Source organism: Apostichopus japonicus, chromosome 14 (genome assembly GCF_037975245.1).
Source record: "Apostichopus japonicus isolate 1M-3 chromosome 14, ASM3797524v1, whole genome shotgun sequence".
Taxonomy (NCBI): Eukaryota; Metazoa; Echinodermata; class Holothuroidea; order Aspidochirotida; family Stichopodidae; genus Apostichopus; species Apostichopus japonicus.
This window is the reverse complement of record NC_092574.1, coordinates 12,438,735-12,463,981: the sequence shown is the minus strand read 5'-3', so window position 1 is coordinate 12,463,981 and position 25,247 is coordinate 12,438,735. Positions and strand designations below refer to the sequence as shown.

Here is a 25,247-nt window from a genome sequence, read left to right as displayed (position 1 = left end):
AGTACGTCACAGTTCAACTTCCCTGTTGTCGAAACACCTTGGAACTAACCTCAGCCGGAGAGAAGCGGAAGGAATCCGTCGCGCATAGCCAGTCATAAAACGCCATGCTGGGTCTAAGATGGCTATGCTTGTAATAAGGTTGAAAAATCCTTTCACTTAATGTCATTATTTCATGTACATTTATGCCGGGAAATGGCTTCACAATTTGGTGCCAGGTGTGTCGTCTGCTGTAGTAGGGAACCTAACAGAGCAAGGTATATGCGACACTTGAGCTTAGGCCTGTACACAATTAAATGGCGAACTGATGCCACCTTGAGATTGAACATAAATAATTATCGTTCGTGTAGCCAATTTGTTAGTACCACATGTAAAAATTCTAACCGAAGTCGAACTATTGAAAACATATCTTTGCCTCGATCTTGGAATTCGCAAAATAGTTTTTCTTCATCCAGTGCTTGTTCAAGAAGCAGCAGTGATAATGATTCTTCAAGGTCTAAGTTCTCTAGCGTTACAACTAACGATGAGTCGGACGTTACTGTCACAGAAAGTGAACCAACCAAGACAGATTTTGTCAATGACTTGGCAGATAGTTTGTTAGTTCGGAGAGAAAGATGGGCCCTGGCAAAGGCAATAACTCTGGCGGAATCTACTAACCTTGTAAAACGGAAAGAAGCACAAAGATTAATGTCAATGACACTGGAACATTTAAAAACTACAGAAAGCCACAAGAAGTTTAAATCTTCATTTAGAATAGGTGAGTCATAGACTAGCAATGTTTCATTCTAGTTCAGATGTTTTCTAAATTAATGTGTTTCAAATGTGTTCAAGATTGCGATACGTGGCGGAGGTTAATCACTGAGCATGTCGGATAGACGAGACTTAACTTACTAGGCTACTACTGTACTACTACTACTAAATGTGTTTGGCAGTTACAAACAAAAATTGATGTAAAGTTCTACTTGTCTACATGAAATCCACTTGCCTAAATCCTCCAAACTGCAGTACATGCCACTGCATTTTGGGAAACATCTTTCTATGGAGTATACTCAAAATGTCAAAATTCAACCACAAAAAAAGGAAGTGGAATGCTGGTTATTGTGCTCTTGAGGAGTGCTACATTGTTATCTGGTAAAATTTTGGCTATTTTGTTTGCATGCTATCTCTTTGCTTAAAACTTATCTTGTTTTTGCACATGACTTTTTTTCTTTCAATTTTTACTTTCACAATGTTTGTTTGAATTGAGATTGTTGGTAAAGATACAAGGAGCTTACTAGAGAAATATATTATTAATTTATTTAATTTTATTATTATCATATGGCATTGGATGTAACTGCACACTGAACCGAGTTTTACTGATATCCCTTCAGAGCTGCCGTTGGCTGTTTACATAGCAGCATTCAAGTTGGATGATGCTTGTGCAGATGGTTCTTGTAGTACCACTTGTACTTGACTGCAAAGTAGTGGGTTCCATCATACATCATAAATCTTTCCCTTTTTAAAATGCATAAATAAATTCTTGTCAGCATCAGTGAATCATTAATCATTGGATACTGTGTGTTTGACAGTTCTGGAACATAAAGTCTTATGCATGTTACTTTATGTATGATGACTATTGTGCCACCACCCTGCACGTTATTGTTATAAATAAATACAGTAGCTTTGTACAAAATCTTGAATATGTATTGAACTATTATCAACACAGGTTTGACCGGGCCTCCTGGAGCTGGTAAATCTACATTCATTGAAGCGTTTGGTAAAATGCTAACCAAATCTGGCCAACAAGTGGCTGTGCTTGCTGTTGATCCATCATCGTCTGTTAGTGGAGGTTTGTGCAATAACCCATGTTTAGGGATTTGTGTGTTAAGATTGTTCATAAGTACTTTGTATGGATCCACGATATGATATGACAACTTTACTGAATATCTGGTAATTTGAATCATCTATTATTGTTTTAGTTTCCCTTCTGGACTTGGGACCTGTGTTGCAGACAAAGTTTGAGATTTTTTAAAACCATTCATATTGCTTTGTATCTGTTCACCCAGTTGGTACAATTTAAGATTTTTGAAATACATTCAATATTGTTGTGTTTCTGTTCACCGAGTTGGTACGATTTATGGTACTTTCATGTCATGTATACATCAAAGCACTGTTGGGACAGTATGAGAGGTATGAATTGCAGAACTGAAACTACAACTACTCTGATATGTGACATAATTTTGCATAGGGTGATACAGTTAACCACTTAGCATTACAAAGGTGTCCAAACTGGTTGTCTTACAAGTGCTGGTCTCATTGTACCCTTGATGACTACTTTACAATGTACTGTACAGTCACTAGTCAATGGGTGTGGCCATTTCTGGTTTGCATTCAAACACTGTTAGTTAGACTTTATTTTTAAATCTGCTGTAGGAAAGGTCCTCATTATTTTGTTGGATTGGTTGGATAGGCTAGGATTTTGGTTCTTACTTTTCTTATGGGTTTCACTTACTTACTGTATGCCACAATAATATAATAATGAGTTTAAATGATATATTTGGTAAAGGTATGATTAAGCCTCCCAAACAATTTACAACTCCTCATCCTTTAACTCTAGACTAGTACAAATAACAGTTTTTCACCAGTAATTTTCTATCAACTCGGTGTTTGCATTCAGAGCAACTTGTTCACATATATGCTATACTTTGGGCAAAATGTAAATTTTTCACATTTAATTGACCGTTAACGGAAATTTACTTAGAAAAAAAATCTGTTAACTCACACCAACCAAGAAATTGGCTTAACTAAATAACAACTTGAATAATTTCCAAATTAAACCTAACAGAGATGAAGTTAAATTTTCTGGGACACAAAATGTTGTGGATAAATTTTACAGGGTGGAGAGCTGTAATAAGGAACACTCAAGTGCCCTGATGAGATGTAGGTGTATCCCAAAGTATCTGTGAATGTGACATGAATGTATGGTTTAATGTTAGAATTTTGGTATGTTACAACCAAATTACAAGATGCAGATTTAAAGTGTGTTTTGATCAGTTCATCACATTTAAGTGCAATTAAGAGTTGATCACATGAAACTTATGACTGTTACCCTAACATTTAGGACTAACAATTTTTCTTTTCCTTTTGCTTTATGACGTATTTTAGGATCACTACTCGGAGACAAAACCAGGATGCCAGAGCTTTCCCGAGACCCTAAAGCATACATTAGAGCTTCTCCTTCGTCAGGGACCTTGGGGGGAGTGACACGGACAACAAATGAAACAATATTGCTTTGTGAGGGAGCTGGCTTTGACATCATCCTTGTTGAAACAGTTGGTAAGGGATAAACAGTAAATTGAGCTGTAATTGATCTACCCACCGCCACCACTACCTGCTCACTCCCCTCCCACATAGACAGCGGGCAACTACCACAGGTGTTGGAGCAAGGAGAAGAAACTACAGCTTCTACCACACTTGAAAGTAGGGAGCAGTATGGATGTTCTTTCCCCAACATGTAAGATAAGAAACTAATATGGTGTAAAGGAGCAGGGAGGTGTCCAGTGACCTGATGCCCCTACTTTTGAAATTACACCTCCTCCTTTCCTAACTACTGATCCACTCCACTGCATCATTGGTGTAAAGTAGAAGGGGGGGACAGTGACCTGATGCCCCCTACTTTTGAAACTACTCCTCCTCCTTTCCTAACCACTGATCCACTCCACTGCATCATTGGTGTAAAGGAGCAGGGGGACAGTGACCTGATGCCCCTACTTTTGAAACTACTCCTCCTCCTTTCCTAACTACTGATCCACTCCACTGCATCATTGGTGTAAAGGAGCAGGGGGACAGTGACCTGATGCCCCTACTTTTGAAACTACTCCTCCTCCTTTCCTAACTACTGATCCACTCCACCGCATCAGTGGTGTAAAGGAGCAGGGTGGTGTACAGTGACCTGATGCCCCTACTTTTGAAACTACACCTCCTCCTTTCCTAACTGCTGATCCACTACACTGAATCATTGGTGTAAAGGAGCAGGGGGGGGGGGGGGGGAGTGACCTGATGCCCCTACTTTTGAAACTACACCTTTTCCTTTCCTAACTGCTGATCCACTCCAGGATCATTTAGCTTGACACTTTGAATTAGTGTCAAAGAGTGCCAGCCAATGGAATGATAACTATTAAGTTTCGTTCACCTTAAATCCTTGAATTACAGGTAGCTTAGAGGTTAAAAGTACAAAAACCTTGGATATCACACATGTAACAGCCAAGTTACTGAAATGTTGCAAAAAGTTACACCAACTTTTCGGCTCCTACAAAAAAACATTATTCTGAATGGATGTCTCAAACTGATTTGACTAACATTCTAGAAGATGCTTAATCACCCTGGACTTGTGTTTCATTTTGATCCGAGTATTGTCGGAGTCCTTCTCTTCCGAGTTCCGGTTCTGCATAGCAGGTCCGAATTCTAGAAAAATTTGACTTGAATTTAAGTCTGGACTCAAGTCCTATGACACTGGTGAGCACACTGTTGAAAAAAAAACCTTCAGGCTATATATGTGATTAAAATGTAACATTAAAAATTAAAGCAATCTTTTCATACTTTAAATTTTCTTTGGACAACTGACTCCACAATATTTTTGATTGTTTGAAACCTGATCAGATTGTTCAATAATGATTTCAAGATATGGCAGATTGGAAGTTTATAACCGGTGATTTGAAATTATCAATATTCTGTTAGTTTGAGGATTGAAGGAGAAGGAACCATCATCTATCTAAGATAAATAGACTTTTAATTATATCCCTTTGAACCTAGGTGTAGGACAATCTGAGTATGTAGTAGCTGATATGGTGGACGTTCTGGTGCTGATAATACCCCCAGCCGGAGGAGATGAGCTGCAGGGAATCAAGCGAGGGATTGTGGAGAGGACAGACATAGTCCTTGTCAATAAAGCTGATGGAGACCTGAAGATACCTGCGAGAAGAGTTAGAGGGGAATATACCAGTGCCATCAAAATAATGAGGCAGCGATCAAAAGTCTGGAAGCCAAAGGTTTGCAAGATGCCATGTTACATTGATATACAATAAGGTTATGACTTCTAGAAGAAACTAAATACAAACTATGAGGATCAATAACATCTGTATATACTGGAATTGAATCTACAAAGATCACCATACATACCTAAATTTTATTAGGTCAAAGAATGGTGATTGATCTTGAAACTGTAACTTGCATATCACTAACAATCTCATCACTAACAATTATATCACTAACAATCATAACACTAACAATCATATCACTAACAACCATATCACTAACAATCATGTCACTAACAACCATATCACTAACAATCTCATCACTAACAATTATATCACTAACAATCATAACACTAACAATCATATCACTAACAACCATATTACTAACGATCATATCACTAACAACCATATCACTAATAATCATATCACTAACAACCATATCACTAACGACCATATCACTAACGACCATATCACTAACGATCATATCACTAACAACCATATCACTAACGACCATATCACTAACAACCATATCACTAACAATCATATCACTAACAACCATATCACTAACAACCATATCACTAACAACCATAAATATCTGAATCCTAAAACTACCTATTGTATTGGAGTCTGTTTTGGAGGCTCCTTAAAAATGCATCAATAATATCTAACATGGAACACTGATCATTAACATGATCATGTGAACCAATAAACAAGAGAGGAATGCTGTTCAAGGTCATCCATCTTTCCTACAGATAAGCTAGAAAGTCAAGATGTTTGCTCATGTTAGTCACCCTCAAAGCATTTGCGCCACTTAGCTAGACCCTCTCTGAAATATCTCATGCTGTACCTTAACTCTTTCATGTCTACAGTCACCTACGGAGGGTCAGATTCCATTCTAGGAAATTACTTCTGGAATAAACCTTGTACCCTCTCTTACCCACAGGTCCTACAAGTGTCTTCCAAAGAGGGTACTAACCTGGACAAGACATGGGATTTGTTGCAAGAATTCAAATCAACCATGATCACACATGGTTTATTCCAAGCTAAACGCAGACAACAGCAGAGAGTGTGGATGTGGAGTCACATACAAGATAGGATGCTAGAAGCATTTAGGGAAGATACCCATATCAGTAATGATATACAACTATGGGAAAGAAGGGTCCTGGCTGGAACAGTCACCCCTGGTATGGCAGCCGATGCATTGTTAGAAAAATACCTCCCCAAGGGGAAGCATAAGCATGAATCAAAGTTTGTCAAGTCAAGGTGGATGGACAGGTAACTACTGTATAGTTAAAGTATCTTGTTGTGCTGCTTTTTTCAAAAAGCATTATGCCATGCAGAGAAAAGCTACACTGCAAACGCGATGAGATGCCTTTATTGCATGAAAACGTTAATTTATCGGCCATAACGAATAAAGGAATAACAAAGGGAATAACGAAGGGATCAAAGAGAATTTATATTGTTCAGTAACCTCAAAACTATCTTTTATTGGATTTTTAAGATAACCGCTTTCTGTTGAACCGAATGGGCTCCCTTTGAAATTTGGCTCCTAAGGCCTCACCATGAAAACTTTGATTCATGCTTCATTTCAAGAGTGTCAAAACAGCTTCGATATTTATGTCAACAGATATGTAGACAGATAACTTAAGAACAAGAATGGAATACAAAGATTGAACTGTATTGGTAACATTATATTTTACAGTTGTATCAAATTATTTATATTAAGTTATCAAATTACATTTGTGATATAAGATGTCTATATCATCTCTCTTTGAGATTATGTATTGAAGAGAGGTCTAACCAATACTTTAATATTTGACCAAATTACCTGATAATTATTGCCCTAGAAAAAAAAAGCTGCAGTTTAAACTCCTTCAATAACCTTGGTACTATACATCAATTGCAAATAGATTTCTTAATTCTCAGTAATGAACAATTGTGTTGGAGAATCTTATTCATGGAGACATCACAACTACAGGGCAAACTTTGAAAGGATTTTTCTTTTTTATTCTTTTTTTTTCTGGTTGACCAAGTCTGACGACATTTTGGTTGTCCTAGAAACATGTAGTGAAGTACCAAAGTATGAAACAATCAGTAGGACGGTTGTGTTTGTGTTTTTGCATAGAACACCAGCTTTAGGTCCATAAAATTCCCTTTCAGGTAGATCATAGGCCTTCAACTATTTTTACTTGATTTCATTTTTTTGGTTTCGATGATAATCGTAAACTATGGATTCATGCAGGTGGAGAGTGTTCTGTGAAACAGTGAATCCTAATAAAATAAATATCTGTGCTCTTTATGTATTCAGATTCAATCTAAAGTCTTCCTTTCAGTAGCCTAGGCTACGAAAGATATTACAAGAAAAAATCCCAAATATTACAAATAATGAGATCAGAACGGTGCTTGTTTGAATCTGTAATAGAAACGGCTGATTGGCTCAGTTTAAGTTCAAGTATTAGCTCCAAATAACAATACGGTACCTCCAATTCGAAGACCGATAAACACAAATTTCATTAGCCGTGTATAAAATCAGGAGACCGAATAGTCAAGCATTCTTAACATGGAAGAGGTTCTGTACAAAAAGTCTTGGAAGCTGGAGAACATGCTCCACAAAACATAAAGGGTGTAGGAACCCTAGGGAAGTGGCTCAGACAGAAATTTTTAATGAGTGGGCGTGTGTGGGGTTTTGGGGCTCCTTTACTTCATTGGTGGTGACTGATTGGATAGTGATGGGAGGTCATCAAATTACAATAAAGTAGTTCTGGACATTGGGTACCAAAAAAAGGTACTTTTTTAACTTTTCAAAACAAAACACCTATTTTTGGCGCATATAATTGCCAAAAATTGACCCCAAATCGATTTCGACCAAAAGACGTAACAGGGAGTAATAGGTGTTTCAGAGAGGACAAGAGAGGGGCTGAAAAGAGGAGGTGTTCCAAATTGTGCACTAATAAAGAACAGTCACGTATTTCTATCTTGAATTTTGGGACCACGTATCTCCCGAACGGAAGCAGATATGGACCGGGGAGTTGCAGATTTGGGCTCCTGAGCATCGATTAACTCCTGTTACGTCATTTGGGCGAAATCGAGTTTTTGTCAATTTTGGCAAAAATTGCAAAGGATAGGTACCCTAACGGGTTTTTTAAATCAGGTTTTTTGCCTCCCACGCCCTCACACAACACCCAATTCGAAAATAAATTTCAGATTCGTAATCAGCGTGTCGCGAACTACCAGAAAAGATACACATTTATTGCTTTTGCGACAAAAAGCTTTTTCACCTCCAAAAAAGTAAGAGCGAAAAACTTTTACGACGAACAAAGGATTATAATCTTTTGTTGTCCCTAAAAGTTTTTCACTTTTCTATTGTCCCTATGAAGTTGCAAACTGAGCGAAAAAAGTGTCATAAGAGGGCGCAAAGGCGATAAATGTGTATCTTTTCTGGTAGTTCGCGACACGCTGATTACGAATCTGAAGTTTATTTTCGAATTGGGTACCAAAAAGAGGTACTTTTTTTTAACTTTTCAAGACAAAACACCAATTTTTGGCGCATATAGAAATAATATAAACAAAAAGCCTTTCCCGGTCAGATAATCACACAAAATTGGTGTATAACAAAGACAAGGGTGTCTTCTACTCCACGACTAATTTTAATGTCGATGGGTGTTTCAGAGAGGACAAGAGAGGGGGCTTAAAAGACGGGGTTTTCCAAATTGTGCACTTATAAAGAACAGTCACGTATTTCTATCTTGAACTTTTGGGACCACGTATCTCCCGAACGGAAGCAGATATGGACCGGGGAGTTGCAGATTTGGGCTCCTGAGCATCGATTAACTCCTGTTACGTCATTTGGGCGAAATCGAGTTTGGGTCAATTTTGGCAAAAATTGTAAGGGATAGGTACCCTTACAGTTTTTTACAAATCAGGTTTTTTGCCTCCCACGCCCTCACACAACACCCAATTCGAAAATAAATTTCAGATTCGTAATCAGCGTGTCGCGAACTACCAGAAAAGATACACATTTATTGCTTTTGCGACAACAAGTTTTTTCGCCTCATAAAAAGTAAGAGCGAAAAACTTTTACGACGAACAAAGTTTTTCGCTTTTCTATTGTCCCAATGAAGTTGCAAACTGAGCGAAAAAAGTGTCATAAGAGGGCGCAAAGGCGATAAATGTGTATCTTTTCTGGTAGTTCGCGACACGCTGATTACGAATCTGAAGTTTATTTTCGAATTGGGTACCAAAAAGAGGTACTTGTTTAACTTTTCAAGACAAAACACCTATTTTTGGCGCAAATAGAAATAATATAAACAAAAAGCCTTTCCCGGTCAGATAATTACACGAAATTGGTGTATAACCAAGACAAGGGTGTCTTCTACTCCACGTCTAATTTTAATGTCGATGGGTGTTTCAGAGAGGACAAGAGAGGGGCTGAAAAGAGGGGGTTTTCCAAATTGTGCACTTATAAAAAACAGTCACGTATTTCTATCTTGAACTTTTGGGACCACGTATCTCCCGAACGGAAGCAGATATGGACCGGGGAGTTGCAGATTTGGGCTCCTGAGCATCGATTAACCCGTTACGTCATTTGGGCGAAATCGAGTTTGGGCCAATTTTGGCAAAAATGATCGATCTTTGATGAAATCGATCTTTCATCAACTTTTGGCAATTTTTATTTGCCCCAAAAATAGGTGTTTTGTCTTGAAAAGTTAAAAAAAGTACCTCTTTTAAGAAACATTTAAGAAACTCCTCTCCTATATGGATCTTAACCTTCATGAGGCAAAGGTTTCCTCTGATTTAACATCTGGAAAGGATATTTCAAGATCACCTACATTTAATTGTATTTAATGTGCAATTGGTGGTATTCTGCATATGATGAAATATATCTTGGTTTCTAATAGACAGTGTTCTTTGCCATGATCTTGGTGTCACATATTGATGCGATTTATGATGTATGAAATAAAGCCATCTCCATGTTTTTACATCAATTTTCAAACTGTTTAAGGCATTTTTGGTTTCAATGAAAATCGTAACCTATGCATGTTGGCGTATGTGTGTGAGTGAGTTTGTGATGCCCAGCTTGTAAACACGATATCTCAAGAAGGGAAGGTCAGACCAACTTCATATTTGATGTGTAGAAGTACCACATTAAGTACAAGAAGCCTATTGCTGTTATGGAGGTCATTTGGGGTCACCAGAGATCAAATTGTGAAATCCTTATAAACATGATAACTCAAGAAGGGAAGGTCAGACCAACTTCATAGTAAGTGTGTAGAAAAACCACATTGAGTACAAGAAGCCTACTGTTTTTGGCAGATGTCATCAAATTGTGAAAACCTCATTACAAGATATCTCCAAAAGAGAATCATGGGCAGACCTCATATTTAGTGTTTAGGAGACCACATTGGTTAAAAGAAGCCTATTGTTTTTAGTGGGATGCAAAGGTCATTTGGGGTCAGCATGGGTCAAATTGTGAAAACCTTGGTATCACGATATCTCAATACTGGAAGCTTAGGCCGACCTCTTATGAAGTGTGTAGATGTACCGCATTGAGTTAAAGAAGCCTATTGTTTTGATGGAGGTCATTTGGGGCCATCAGAGGTCAAATCATGAAACCCTTGTAAGCATGTACACCCTCACTATACATTACATCAGATTCATGAAGAAAACTGCTCATGTTACAATACATCATCAAAACCACAATGAATTCTTGCATTCTGCTTTTTTTCTCATCTTGCTTTGACTGTACATGAAGATAGATACATTTGAAACTAACAATTTATAGTACCCTATGAACCTTTTAAATTTAGCTTTGATCTATGTAAGAGCTTCTTGTTCTATAGTTCTGGTATGTGGATAGAAATGTCTAAAGGCAGTTCTCTTAGTTACCATCACCATCTTTCACATCTGATTGGGAAGAAACTGTACTTACAGGTGTTCTTGTGGTATCAGGGGCTTTAGGGATCATAATGTGGGCAAAATCACAGCTTTTGTTTCCAAACTCGTGCTTCATATTAGTATCTTACACTACCACTGTACCTTCAATAAAGTTGAATCATTCTTAATATTTACATCTTAAAAATTATCATTGCTGGCACAAATTTTCGGAAATTGTTTGCCAAGCAAAATTCTGCCTGGTCTCCATCTTTGGAGTGCAGATACCATGGCACAACACTGTAAATTAATTAATTCTTAGTGGTTTTACACAAAAAATTCAGTGTCTTTGTTCTCTTCATGATATGTAGTTTTCCATATAAGACGTAAAGAAGCACTGGTAGAAACGGCTTTGTAAACTGCAACAAGGTTTCAGAAGCCCTATCCCTATAACCCAGTTGAAAGGCACTTCCATCATTTGAAACAATTCTTCTAGGTACTTTAATAGCTCTATCAGCAGGAACTCTATTCAAAGACAAATTACCATGACAGAGTGGCAAAAGAGGGTTTAATAGCTTTGATTGTTATCTCCTGTCAGGAAGCCAAATTACACATCAGTTGATCAGCTGGCCAAAGGTGTTTCATTCTCCTTCTGTGTGAATGCCTTCGATGTAACAAACTAACACATCAGTTGACTGTGGCCAAAGGTGTTTTATTCTCCTTCTGGGTGAATGCCTTCGATGTAACAAACTAACACATCAGTTGACTGTGGCCAAAGGTGTTTTATTCTCCTTCTGGGTGAATGCCTTGGATGTAACAAACTAACAAATCAGTTGACTGTGGCCAAAGGTGTTTTATTCTCCTTCTGGGTGAATGCCTTCGATGTGTCAAACTTTCGCTTTCCTTCCGTTTTCTCTACTTTATCTTTCAGGGTCCGAATTGTCCGGGTTTTCTTGACATTTTCTTCCCTTAGTTTTGCAACCTCCTGATTTACATAACAGATAAGAAGAAAAAAAAAATGTGTGTGATAAATATTTTAATTCTTACCTACTCACACAAATGCAACTACAACTTGTGACTGAGATCATAGACCATACTTACAGGTGCCACTGTCAGCACTACTTTCTGAAGGAATCGATATACCCTGGGCTGTTCATGAGATCAAATTGTTAGGTTGTTGTAACTACTTGTGTATCTCAATTATACATATCCAGGCATTTAGGGTCAAAAGTTAAAGGTTTACAGTCTTGTATCAAGGTGAAGACATTTCACATGCCTGGTCATTGGTAATTCGTCAGACCCACACACTCGTGTGTGGACAATTACAAAACAGTCGTGCTCCTGGGGCTGCATTATAGTTTGTCACATCTTGGTGACTCCCGAGGGACTTCTTCATAAGGTGCAGCTATAAACCAGTGCAGGTCCCCCCCCCCCCATTTTTACACCTGGCTGAAGAGAGGCAATGGAGATAAAGTGCCTTGCCCAAGGACACAACATAACGATATGGCTTGAACTTCGAACCTGCAATCCTTACATTGCAAGTCCATTTGCCTTTAGCTATTGACAAATTTCTGCTTTGCATTCTAATATAATATTTTCCACTGTATTTACAATGTTTCAGTGGTTTACATAACATACCTAACTATTACTGACCTTCATCTCTGGGATGAGCCACTTACCTTTTTCAGTGCTAAGTTTTCATCATTGAGTTTCTTGACATGGTGAATTTTTTGTCTGTTATTCTGATGTCCCAGCAACTTGGTGTATCTCTCACTGAGTGCACGGAGATCATTCTCTGTGGAACTATGTTGCTGGAGGAGGCAGAGCTTCTCCCCCTCATACTGGTCAAGTTGCTCCTAAAGGTGACAATAGTAATTCAATTGTTGTGACAGGTTAGCAAGGAGGTATATCCAAAGGAAAGAGGCATTTCCACTAAGAAACTATTTCATTCTCTTTGCTTACGTCCTTTCACAAACAAGGATGTTCCCTATCAATTTATGAATGAAGATGTGGATAATTAGGTGCAGTCAACTAAAGCCTATCATGAATGGATATGAGACCATGATTCATATTGATCTGTCACAGAGCACTGAAAATATAAACTAAGCAAATTTCAGGGAGTGTTTTATCCTAAGTAATGTGTAAAGAAACCCTTACTTGCATCCATGAGTTCGAGAACTTTGCAAAAGTACAGAATAGCATCATACTACGTTCATATTACAAATGTCCCATACATTACATTGGTAAACCTATCATACGTTGCAAAACTTGCCTGACCAATCAAGCTTCATGACTAAAAATAACAAGAGCCTAAGGGCACTATGGTTCCTTGCTGTGTAAGGAATATTTACAAGAGAGCAGCACTGTCCTAAAATCGTTATGTGGTGTACACACACAATATTATTGCCAAATTATTTAAATTATTGCCAAAATATTATTGCCACACAATATTATCACAAATTAACCGTTGGTCCTTCTGAGGACCAGGTTTCTGATATGAGCAAGGGTTGGCTTTTTCTTGCAGAACTCACAGAAGAATCATCCTAACTGTACTTATTAAGAATTTTAACACAACCAAACAAAACCTTGATATCTAATAACTTTGCACACAAATGTTGCAGAGAAGTCAACTTATGGACAATTTAGATCAGCATATGGCCACGAAACTTCAAATACTTAACTTGAAAGTAACTAATACAGGTCACTGGAGGTCAAAGGTCACCCAAATGCAGGTCAACTATTGGATTAAAATAGCATAACTCCCAACCTTGATGGACATTTGGTTCTCAAGTTATTGCAAAAATACTAGTTTTTGACCGGTAATTGACCTTTGTTGACCTTGGATCATATGACGGTTATGTTTGGAATATGATCCCTTATCCCATTCACAACTTCTTCCACAATATCAACCATGTCAGACCCTGTCAACTGGAGTTATTGCTGTTTCTAATACTTTGGTTTTTGGCCTCTAACTAATCTTTGGTGACCTTCACAGGCAGCAAAAACAACAGGGCACACCTTCTCACAATGGCGGATCTTTATACTAAGTTTGACGGTAGTCCAACCTTCCCTTCTTGAGTTACATTGTACCCAAGCAAGTGTCACAAACACACACAAACCTGACTACATACAGTAGGTTCCTTTGCTAAAGCAAGGAACCAAAAATGATACAGCATTACAAACTTTCACCTATCACCAGAATTTTGTATTTCAATGCTTCTCACAAACTGTGCAGTTTACGATTAATTACGATAGTGCTATTGTTGTACCTGAAATGGTTCCACCTTTGCCAGCAATTCTTCGTATAGTGTCTTCCACCTAACGTAAAAGAGAAGAAAATGATCAAACCTCACCATTTTAACTTTATTATCAGAGTGAGGTCAATAGGATTCTTGAGAAGTAAGTAGGCTCTCTGCCATCCTTTTCTTCATAGTTCCATAATGAGGCGTTGCATGCATGTTCTCCTAAATGCATAAATTTATGAACTGCTTCAGTTTGAATTTGCACATGAAATTCCTACATATTGAATAAGCCTCAGTAATTCAAATTGGGGCATGCGACGCTTTAACAAAGCCACGTTGTATTCACAAATAATTGAATATATTATCACCTCAATACAAGCAAAACCAGGCGATTTTGTTAAATTGTCAACCTACTTTTTATCTCCTTGGGATTGCTTCAGTTCTTCCATCATTTTTTCAACTTTAATTTCATATTCTTCTTTCATCGATTGAGTGATGTCATTCCTTTCCTCTTGAAGTCTCTTGATTTCCCTCCCCTGTACAATGACCTTCTTCTCTGCAGTAGCTAATTTCTCTCTGATTGCCGTTTCATTCCGGCTGGTTTCATCTTTCAATCTTTCCATCTCCCGTTCTGTCTTCTTTGTCTCCTCTCTAGTAATCCTAATCTCTCTCTCTAGTTTGCTTATCTTACCCTCTGTCACTCTTTCGACAGAGTCCAATTTGGTCTTCCAATCTTTGGCTTCTTGAGTCGCTATTTTGAACCGCTTCTCTAGCTTTTCAATTTCTCTGTCTTTTCCTTCTTCAACGAAACCAAATTTTGACTTCTGCAGACGCAATTCTTTTTTCAAATTGCTGATGTTGGAATTTGCTTTCTCTAATTCTTTAGTCAGATCTGTGAGCTTATGTTCATTCTCTCTCTCTAGAGCGGTCATTTGTGACGCCTGAGAGGCGAGTTCTTTTCTCAGCAAAGTAGTTTTGACATTTGCTTGCTCAAGTTCAGCTTCCTTTTCTTGTTGACTTAGATTCATCTCAAGCTCAAACGTTTCCATTTGTCTCTTAGACTCTTCAATCTCCAGTGCCATGGCTAGAATCTTTTCATCCTTCTTGTTGCAAGCCTCCTCGTATTCCATTCCTTGTTTTCTGGCCAGCTGCGTCTCTGTGTTCAGTTTTTCCATAATCTCCTTGATTTCTTTCTCCTTTTCCTCTTCCAGTATCTGAATGTCTGCATCTCGTATAGACACCTCTTCGCAAGCTTTCTCAAAGTCCTTGGTGACATTTTTTAGTTCTTGTTTCCTTGCTTCGTTTTTGCCCTGCAAGTCCTGAATGGTGCTGGTCAGTATCTGTTTGGAGGCTTCCATTTCAGACATCAAGTTTTGAATTTCTTGGAATTTGGTGGCCTTCATAATCTGCACCTCTGCTGCCTGCAACGTCAACTCTTCCTTGGTACTCATCAAATCAAGTTCCTTTGCCTTCAAGGCTTCGGCCTTCTCCTCAATCAGCCGCTCATAATTCACTTTCTCCTTGTTAAAGTTTTCTACTTCCGCCTCCAGTGAAGTTCTCAATTCCATCAGCTCGTCCTGCTTTTCCCGTAACTGACGTTTTAGTTCTTCTTCTTGTGCGAGCCATTTCAGCTGTAGTTGCTCCGTTTGGTTTTCCAAATCTTCCATCAAGTCTCCTTGCACACTGATCCGTTTCTCAAATGTTTCCGTTTTCTCACGCATTTCCGCTTCCCGCTTCTGGAGACGCTCGCTATATTCCTCCAACTCTGTCTCTTTCTCCTGCATTAACTTTTGAAAATCGGCTGATTTTAAAGCTAGCCTCTCTTGAGCACATTCCAGGTCATAGGTCATGGTTTCCATTAGCTTCTGTTGTTGATGCTTCAGCTCGTGAATCTTCACAGATTGAGACTCTGACCTTTGTTGCAACTGTTTCAATTCCTTCTCCATCGATGAAATATCGTCGTTTTTCGCTTGCTCTAAACGACACATCTCCATATCCTTAGCGACCATCTTGTTCAGCATTCCCTCCAAAGTTTCCATGATATCCTCTCTCTCCTTCACTGCCTCTGATTTCCCTGACTCAAGTTTTCCCAATTCCTGGTCAAATTCAGCGATGGTTTTCTCCAACCGCTTGCAAAATACTTCGCTTTCCTCCTTATCGCTCTCAGCTTTCGTTAGACTCATAACCGTAGCGACTATCTTCTCGTTAGCTTTGACAAGTTCCTCCTTCAGCTTGGCTTCATCTTCTGCCCGTTTTTTCTCCACAGATTCTAATTCTGTTGACTTTTCCAAAATCTCTCTTTGGGCTTCCACTAACTTTCCTCCAAATTCTTCAACTACAGCAACATTCTCGGCTTCCAGTTTTCTCAGTTTCTCTTTCCATTCTTGGTTTGTTGTATTGATTTCATCTTGTAGTGACTTCACTTCCTTCTGGCTATCCTTAAGCAGGTCATTCGTTCTGAAAAGAAAACATGAGAAAAGATGACTTATTGTCAGCAAATATTCAGCCAAATTATTGGCAAAAGGTAGGGAAAACAATCGGTGAGCATTTAACTTCATAGCATTTAAAGTTTTACTTTGTAGAATGTAGCATTATGACTGGTTAGTTGTACCAAAACCAGATTTGAAAAACTGAAATAGTATAGTGTACAAACGTGTTTGCCTGAGCGAAACCTGTAGAAAACCACTAACTTACATGTCATGCAGCATGGTTTCATTCTGTACAAACCCAGAAGGCAACAGGGAAGATATTTCAATAGAAATTGATCACTTTGTGCATAAAAAAAAATCTTCTTTCCCTCAAGAAAATGAACTCACAGTGAAAATTCTTCAACCTGCATCTCCAGTCCTCTGTTCAGTTCTTCCAGTCTGGTAATGCCTTCTTTCAAATTCAGTAGTTCTGTTCCAGTCTCGGCTGCATGTCTGAGGGCCCTTTTTTTCCAAAATGAAAACAGTTACAGAACTGTTAGCTTAATACCAAATCAAGACAATAACAAAAATAATCATTATAACAAGAATAATAACAAATGCTAATATGTGTATTATTATTACATGTCAACTATTGCTCATCTCCACAGTGTTAGTAGCCTATTCCATAGACAACATCAACTTCACTCATGAATATAAAGTGTACATCACTTTCATCTAGTACAATTGAGGCAATGCCCAGCTTAATTAACATGCCTTGCTCTGATGTTGTTGGTTGACCAGACTAATTATCACCCTGGTTGCATCAAAGCTGAGATGAAAAGAAGAAGGCCCCTGGGCCTTTTCCTTAGTCAAACATGTGAAAATATGGTTGGAAGTGTGTTGGTATTATAATGTCTTATTACAAACACATTTTTAATTAGCCACATAAAAGACATGTGAGGTTCAAAATGTTTGACAGAATAAAATCATCCATCACATCTTCTCGTTAGCAGTCCTTCTCCAAAGACCGAATCCCTTCATCCATTTTATCATCCTAGTCCATCACATCTCCTCTTAAGCAGTCCTTCTCCTAAGACCAAATCCCTTCATCCATCCACCCCCCTCCCCCCACTAATCTGCTGTCATACTTACTCATCAAGTTCATCCTCCAATCTGCTAATTTCTTTCTCTAGACTGCTCTTTTCTTCTTCTTGCTCTTCAAACATCTTTTGAAATTCTCCTCTTTCTTTCTCTACTTCCTCAATCTTGGCTTGTTTAGCTGCCAGAGTTGATTTCAACGTCTCTGCGTTGTCCTCTAGGTCTGATTTCACCTTGTCTTCAAGCTCTAATTGATCTTCAAGCACTTTCAACTCCACAGTAAGATTTTCAAGCTGCAGAAATCAAAATAGAAAGTCCTTAATAATAATAATTGTTGACTGTGATGAAAACCAGTAACTCAGGCTCGGTTTCTGTTACGTTCGCATCAAGTCCTGAATGCCGCACTGAATTATGACCACAGCCAAACTTGATCCAATTTCTTTCTTCCAGGGGCAGGGGTAGTGCCACACACAATTCCATAGATAGTAAATTTCTTCTCCCATTTTTGACCTGGGCTGTACACTGAGCATTTAGGGGATCCAGAAGCTATTCCAATTTGAGTGATATGTTGAAAAAGAAAGCTTATATACAGGAAAAAGCAGAACATGGTCTCAAAGTTTTTATTGCACTTTTGATGTGTAATTTCAAATTTGGGTTGTGAAGTAGCTCCCCACATGATTGTGTAATTGGTCACTACATAGTATATACTGTACATAAATTAGTCCTCCCAAAGAGACGGTTAAGATTAACATTTTTTGGGGTCCTTTATAATGGAATACAGAATGCAGCTTTAATGAATCACACTTAAAGGCCTGAGCATTCTGAGGGTTTCAAAAGAAGTACTTCCAATAACCAGGCCACCGCTTCTATGTCAGATCTACTGTATGTAAACCCGCTCCCCACCCAAAAAAAAAAAATACTGGTGTCGTTCATTTTACTACCGTAACCTTTTTGTTAGAAATATTAAACAATAAAACCAAATCTGCCAACCTGTCTTGCACAAAAAACAAAAGATCTATAAAGTTATATCACAACAGATCAAAATCAAACTAAAACAAGATAGCGATCCAGAAAATAACAGAGACATCACATCGTTGGGACAAATCATCTCTGCAGTACTATTCTAGGCAACATAAAAGTAATTCAGAGAATAATTTATCCGGTACCGCATCACAAAATGCTGTGCAAACTGCTATACAAATACAAAGATGTATAGCAGTGTTTTACTGTCCAGGAACCATAGTATTTAGTATAGAGGCAAATTCAGAGATTTCAAAACTGCTACACTAAATTTTTCCCTGTAATTGTCACATTAATGTTAATGATGATATAAGCATTTCATACTAACATTAAAAGCAACAACCAACAGGATTTTCTTCACATTCCTAATCACTTCTCTGATGAGAGAGACTGCCTTTAAGAACTCTGAGAATTAGAAGACCATCTGATAGAAACCCCTTTTTCAATGTGTGGTAGGCCAACCAAAATTAACATTCAAATAATATCTTGAACCTCCTGTACTTTTCTTTCACTTCATGAACCAAATGTGTTCCTGTTGGACACTGTCTTAAGAACAGTATGTGTTCCTGTTTGACACTGTCTTCAGAACAGGGTCCTGTTTGACACTGTCTGCAGAACAGGGTCCTGTTTGACACTGTCTTAAGAACAAAACAGGGTCCTGTTTGACACTGTCTTAAGAAAAGAACGTGCTCCTGTTGGACACTCTCTTAAGAACACAATGTGTTCCTGTTTTGACACTGTCTTAAGAACAGGACAGGGTCCTGTTTGACACTGTCTTAAGAACAGAAAATGTTCCTGCTGGACAATGTTTTAAGAACAGAATGTGTTCCTGTTGGACACTGTCTTAAGAACACAATGTGTTCCTGTTTGACACTGTCTTAAGAACAGGACAGGGTCCTGTTTGACACTGTCTTAAGAACAAACAGGGTCCTGTTTGACACTGTCTTAAGAAAAGAACGTGCTCCTGTTGGACACTGTCTTAAGAACACAATGTGATCCTGTTTGACACTGTCTTAAGAACAGAACAGGGTCTGTTTGACACTGTCTTAAGAACAGAAAATGTTCCTGCTGGACAATGTTTTAAGAACAGAATGTGTTCCTGTTGGACACTGTCTTAAGAACACAATGTGTTCCTGTTTGACACTGTCTTAAGAACAGGACAGGGTCCTGTTTGACACTGTCTTAAGAACAAAACAGGGTCCTGTTTGACACTGTCTTAAGAAAAGAACGTGCTCCTGTTGGACACTGTCTTAAGAACACAATGTGTTCCTGTTTGACACTGTCTTAAGAACAGGACAGGGTCCTGTTTGACACTGTCTTAAGAACAGAAAATGTTCCTGCTGGACAATGTTTTAAGAACAGAATGTGTTCCTGTTGGACACTGTCTTAAGAACAGGACAGGGTCCTGTTTGACACTGTCTTAAGAGCAAACAGGGTCCTGTTTGACACTGTCTTAAGAAAAGAACGTGCTCCTGTTGGACACTGTCTTAAGAACACAATGTGTTCCTGTTTGACACTGTCTTAAGAACAGGACAGGGTCCTGTTTGACACTGTCTTAAGAACAGAAAATGTTCCTGCTGGACAATGTTTTAAGAACAGAATGTGTTCCTGTTGGACACTGTCTTAAGAACACAATGTGTTCCTGTTTGACACTGTCTTAAGAACAGGACAGGGTCCTGTTTGACACTGTCTTAAGAACAGAAAATGTTCCTGCTGGACAATGTTTTAAGAACAGAATGTGTTCCTGTTGGACACTGTCTTAAGAACACAATGTGTTCCTGTTTGACACTGTCTTAAAAACAGTTTGTGCTCCTGTTTGACACTGTCTTAAGAACAGTTTGTGCTCCTGTTTGACACTGTCTTAAGAACAGTTTGTGCTCCTGTTTGACACTGTACTGTATTTAATCTTTTATCTGCTAATATTTTTTCTTGAAGCTCTGTCAAACCAATATTCCTGCTCTCAGTTTTGCTTTCTAGTCACTTCGCCCCACAACCATTTCGCCCAACTGCCATTTCGCCCAACCAGCCTGGTCATTTCGCCCAACCAGCCTGGTCATTTCGCCCAACCAGCATGGTCATTTCGCCCAACCATCATAGTCATTTCGCCCAACCAGCATGGTCATTTCGCCCAACCGTGTTGGTCATTTCGCCCAACCTTATTTTTACTAATATTCAGTCAGAATAATATTACTTTTTCTATTCCACTAGTTCAATTTGATTTATTTTGGGTTAGGTAACTTCGTAATAGGTAAATAAAAAAGTGAGGTCTGCTCGATATCGATCGGAGTCTGAGCAGTTATTTCGGGTATAATATGGGAGGATTACACTACTTTAGGCCTTTATGCATACAATGGAAGTTATATTATTATACAAACACAGGGGAATCGGTCTTCATAAAAACCTATCAAACCTAACCTCTAAATCACTGATCCATCCTACTGACTAACAATTCCCGAAAGTTTCCTTATTAAATTGATTTTTTTTTTTATAAAACCCGTCCGTAATATTGAATTACTATATTTAATCAATGTAACCACTTTATCAATGTAACCACATATGTAATCACATATGTAATCAATTTAACCACGACTTCAAGTTTCCTTAATACTCGGTTCGTATCCAGTAACGTTAACAATTCCCGAACGTTTACTATATCAAACCTATCAAACCTAACCCCTAAAACACTGATCCATCCTTAAGATTCCTTAATATTCGGTTCGTATCCTGTAACGTTAAAATTCTCGAACGTTTCCTTACTAAAGTTATACAAAGTAAAGACTTCAAGTTTCCTAAATATTCCTTAATATTCGAACGTTTACTATCAAACCTAACCCCTAACACACTGATCAATCCTCAAGTTTCCTTAATATTCGGTTCGTATCCTGTAACGTTAACAATTCCCGAACGTTTCATTTTGAAATATCATATTTAATCAAGGTTGGGCGAAATGACCAGACTGGTTGGGCGAAATGACCAGGCTGGTTGGGCGAAATGACCAGACTGGTTGGGCGAAATGACCAGGCTGGTTGGGCGAAATGACCAGGCTGGTTGGGCGAAATGGTAAGGTTGGGCGAAATGGCAGTTGGGCGAAATGGTTGTTGGGCGAAGTGTCCTGCTTCCTCAGTTTTCATTTCTTACCTCTCGATTAGTGCTTTCCAATTTTTCTTCTGTTCCTTGCCTCCGAATCTTTTCTTGTTGGTTCATTGCTTCAAGAGATGTGATTTTGTCCTGTAAGTTTAAAAATCAAGCCACATCTGTTTGACTATGAAGCAATGGCATTAATACATCAAGTGACACATAAATAAACACTTTTGCATTATTGTGGCTATACAGAGATGTCCTTCTTTGTATAGCACCACTATAATGCAACAAGTGACATATAAAGAGGCAATGAAGCATGTATGTTCAGATATTTTGGCGGCTCAAGTTGATTACCAAGTAAAATTTGCTGAAAAGTTTCTGCATCTTTTAGGCAAACCAAAACCAAACACCCTCATACCGTTTTGTATTGCAAATTTATGAATTTTTCAGAGCTAAAGCAAACATTCTTAATGTATCTCATATCGAGGATACAACTACTAGAAGATTACAATAGCCTATTAAAATTAAAGCTGTTGTAAAGCACCCGCCCAGATGACATCAAATTGAGTTAGGGGCAAGATATTGAAATGGACTTTTCAATTAGCAGTGTGGATTATTTTCCACTTTATTATTGCATCATCACATTGTTTGTCACTAGCAAAATCTTGTTTATGATTGATATACATTTTGCAAAGCATTATAGGAATAGGGCCATGGGTGATGATGGCATGTGATGTAGATGTTGATTTCATACTGGGGCAAAATTGAGCATTACTTGATTATCAGCCAGTATCCTCAAAGTGTACCAATCAAGGGATTAGAGCTGATAATCGGGTCGCGAATGCTGCATCAATAGGCTGTTATATATTGACAACAATGAAAACCATATAGGATGTTCCACCACACAAATTAGTACATCAAATGAAGCCTTTTTTGGGTGTCCTGACAACTCACCTCTCTTTTATTAACAGAGTCAATCAAGTCTCTGTTCTGGGCTGTTAGGTGACAGCATTCTTCATTTATTTGTTTCACTTCACTTTGGTAGGCTGAAACCTGCCCTTCCAAGCTACAAATCTGGGAGGAGCGTTTCTGATCTGATTCTCGTTGAGAAGCTTCTAAATCTTCATATTTAGAGGTGAGAATCCTTAAAGTGTTTGTGGACGTCACTTCATTCCTGGACAAAAAGAGAAAAATAAAAAAATAATGTAGGCCAGAATTGTTTAAATTCTTTCAAATAAAAGTACTCACTCTGGTGGAAACACTAAGACTACACTGTAAAATTTTTGAGGTGATTGATGATAGATGTCAATTTATGTAACAATGATGGCATTCTGGTTGCAAAATGAAAAGGGGGGAAGACTGAAAGATTCAGGTGTCAAAAGCAGAAAGAATACTGCACCTGCTGGAGGAAGAAAGGCCCAGTTGTCTTGTGTTTACTTCTTTAACCTGGGGCTAATTTAAAGTAAAACAATCGTTGCAGCAGCCATAAAATATTACCCCAAAGCCATAGTGAGTAGCGCCCAGTTATGAGTGAAATGTGACACAGTTTGGTTAGATTGACTCCATGGTAGAAATCAACTCAAAGTGTAACTTTCAGAAATTTTCAGTACTTCATTCTTCTTCAAGTGAGAGGCAACATTGGCAGTACCAAACAAAAACAGGCTCCTAATTTCAATCAACCCCCCCCCCAAAAAAAATCGACTTCAATTGTAAGAACTATGAACATCTCATTATTCACAAGTTAATAATCTTTGGGTCATAGTTGCAAAAGTAAATCCAGTTTTAAGTATCAATTTTGAGGATTTATGAATTTTTGGTTGAGTATAAGGTGTTGAACACACACAGGAAGCTCCTGGTGCATCATTTGAATTTGTGTAGAAATTATACCATCATGCATATCATCATGCTAACTGACTCCCTGCATGCAACTGGAACAATTCTTAGGTTTGGTAATATTGCTGTAAAAGCAACTATCAAAAACTTAACAGTTTAAACACAGCTTTAAATGACCCTATTCTCTAGCTGGTAACAAAAATATACTTTCCTTCCCTCTCTCTTTCCAAAAGATATATAAATAAAACAAAATATTGGTTTAAACATATATATATATATAAAAAAATCTGTGATTATGCAACCAGGATACGTTAGCGCATAACTGGAAATGTGATCATACCTTAGAAGCAATGACAAAATGCGGGGAAATAAGTTTGATCATTTTGGGTATACACCATGGAATACTTTATGAAGATTTGGTACTTAGTCCATTCCGAACATTTCCAGTCCCTAAGCATCAGAGGCGTGACTGTCAATCATGGACTGTGCACTCGAATCCTTTATGTGCTACATATACAAGGAAGAAATCCCAGAATAAAAAAGTTTAAGATGAAATCCCTACTCTTCAATTCTTCCTTCCAGTTCCTGGAGTTCTAGTTGGGCATTCTTCAGCAGTGTCTTTGATGCAGCTATTTCGTCTGTGAGATTCTTTACTTGCCGTCTCAGGTATTCCACCACGGTGGCCTCCTTCCCGAGGAGATCATCAGATGCATCGAGAGACAGCAGGAATTCCTCTCTGAAATAAGGGACAAGAGAGCTGACTGAATCCAATTATTCTACAGTACAGTCAGAAAAAATGTGACACAGCAGCTTAGATTTCTAAAACCTGCCACATACTGCCTGACTCTCAACATCGACTGTGAATAACTGTTGACAGCTTGGCAGTGTGAGTGTTATGTGAAGACATGTTGACAGCTTGGCAGTGTGAGTGTTATGTGAAGACATGTTGACAGCTTGGCAGTGTGGGTGTTATGTGAAGACATGTTGACAGCTTGGCAGTGTGGGTGTGCATAAGGCTACCCTTAAGACTGTCCTACGGTTGGTGTGCAGTGGTCAGTTCTTTAGACAATGGGGTCTTCACGACTACGTTTGTTAAGCAGTCTATTTATAATGATCTTAGACTTTGTGAAACCCTTTTATGAACCTTTGACATTCATTTTGCATAAATGAAATGACATTACAAATGTTTCTGCAATCCAGACATAGAACATTCATAATGACACCAGGGTTGCCAGTTTGGCATTTAAACGCCAAATTTGCCAGATGCAAATGAATGCTCCGGGCGTTTTCTGTAGCCTACTTATTCAGAAAGAACAATGAACGATTTCATATTGTTTACGCAAGGTTGCATATAGCCTACAAGTCAGTTAATACACATACCCCATAATGGGTCAGCAAAGATATCACAATTGCACAAATTGCAAAACCACACAATTCCAACCAATATACTGGGTCAATTGAATTGTCATCATATAACAGCAAATTTGTTTTGGCGCTTTATTTTCCTGCACCCACTTTGGTTGCTAGTTTGGCCGGTTTGGTCACAGAAAAACTGGCAACCCTGAATGACCCTTGCTGTGTGCAGGAAGGTTTTAAAAGACTTGATACCAAATTCTTTTAGACATCAGCTTGTAAGCTGCTAAATCCTTCACTGACAACAGACATTTATTACAAGCGATAAGAAC

General features: G+C 38.3%; 2 protein-coding genes across 4 annotated transcripts in view; one reads left to right on the top strand and one right to left on the bottom strand.

Moving 5' to 3' along the window:
* Positions 1–7,293, top strand: LOC139980287 (methylmalonic aciduria type A protein, mitochondrial-like). 2 transcript variants are annotated; one of them, XM_071991836.1, is made up of 5 exons: positions 1–138; positions 1,703–1,825; positions 3,142–3,312; positions 4,789–5,024; positions 5,953–7,293. In XM_071991836.1, exons 2-5 carry the CDS (start codon positions 1,759–1,761, stop codon positions 6,286–6,288), a joined length of 810 nt encoding a protein of 269 aa, XP_071847937.1. In that variant the 5' UTR covers positions 1–138; positions 1,703–1,758; the 3' UTR covers positions 6,289–7,293. The 2 variants fall into 2 exon arrangements, with proteins under 2 accessions (XP_071847937.1, XP_071847936.1); XM_071991835.1 differs by having other exon boundaries at positions 24–754.
* The window catches only part of LOC139980286 (uncharacterized), a 35,428-nt gene continuing 16,486 nt past the window's right edge, over positions 6,306–25,247 (bottom strand). For both annotated transcript variants that reach the window (XM_071991833.1, XM_071991834.1), the window contains 9 exons: positions 24,125–24,298; positions 22,684–22,903; positions 21,787–21,876; positions 17,683–17,921; positions 16,939–17,052; positions 14,537–16,579; positions 14,150–14,198; positions 12,560–12,736; positions 6,306–11,865 (listed from right to left, as the gene is read on the bottom strand). In XM_071991833.1, coding sequence (XP_071847934.1) covers positions 11,710–11,865; positions 12,560–12,736; positions 14,150–14,198; positions 14,537–16,579; positions 16,939–17,052; positions 17,683–17,921; positions 21,787–21,876; positions 22,684–22,903; positions 24,125–24,298 — 3,262 coding nt within the window. In that variant the 3' untranslated portion in view covers positions 6,306–11,709. The remainder of the gene's footprint in view (positions 11,866–12,559; positions 12,737–14,149; positions 14,199–14,536; positions 16,580–16,938; positions 17,053–17,682; positions 17,922–21,786; positions 21,877–22,683; positions 22,904–24,124; positions 24,299–25,247) is intronic.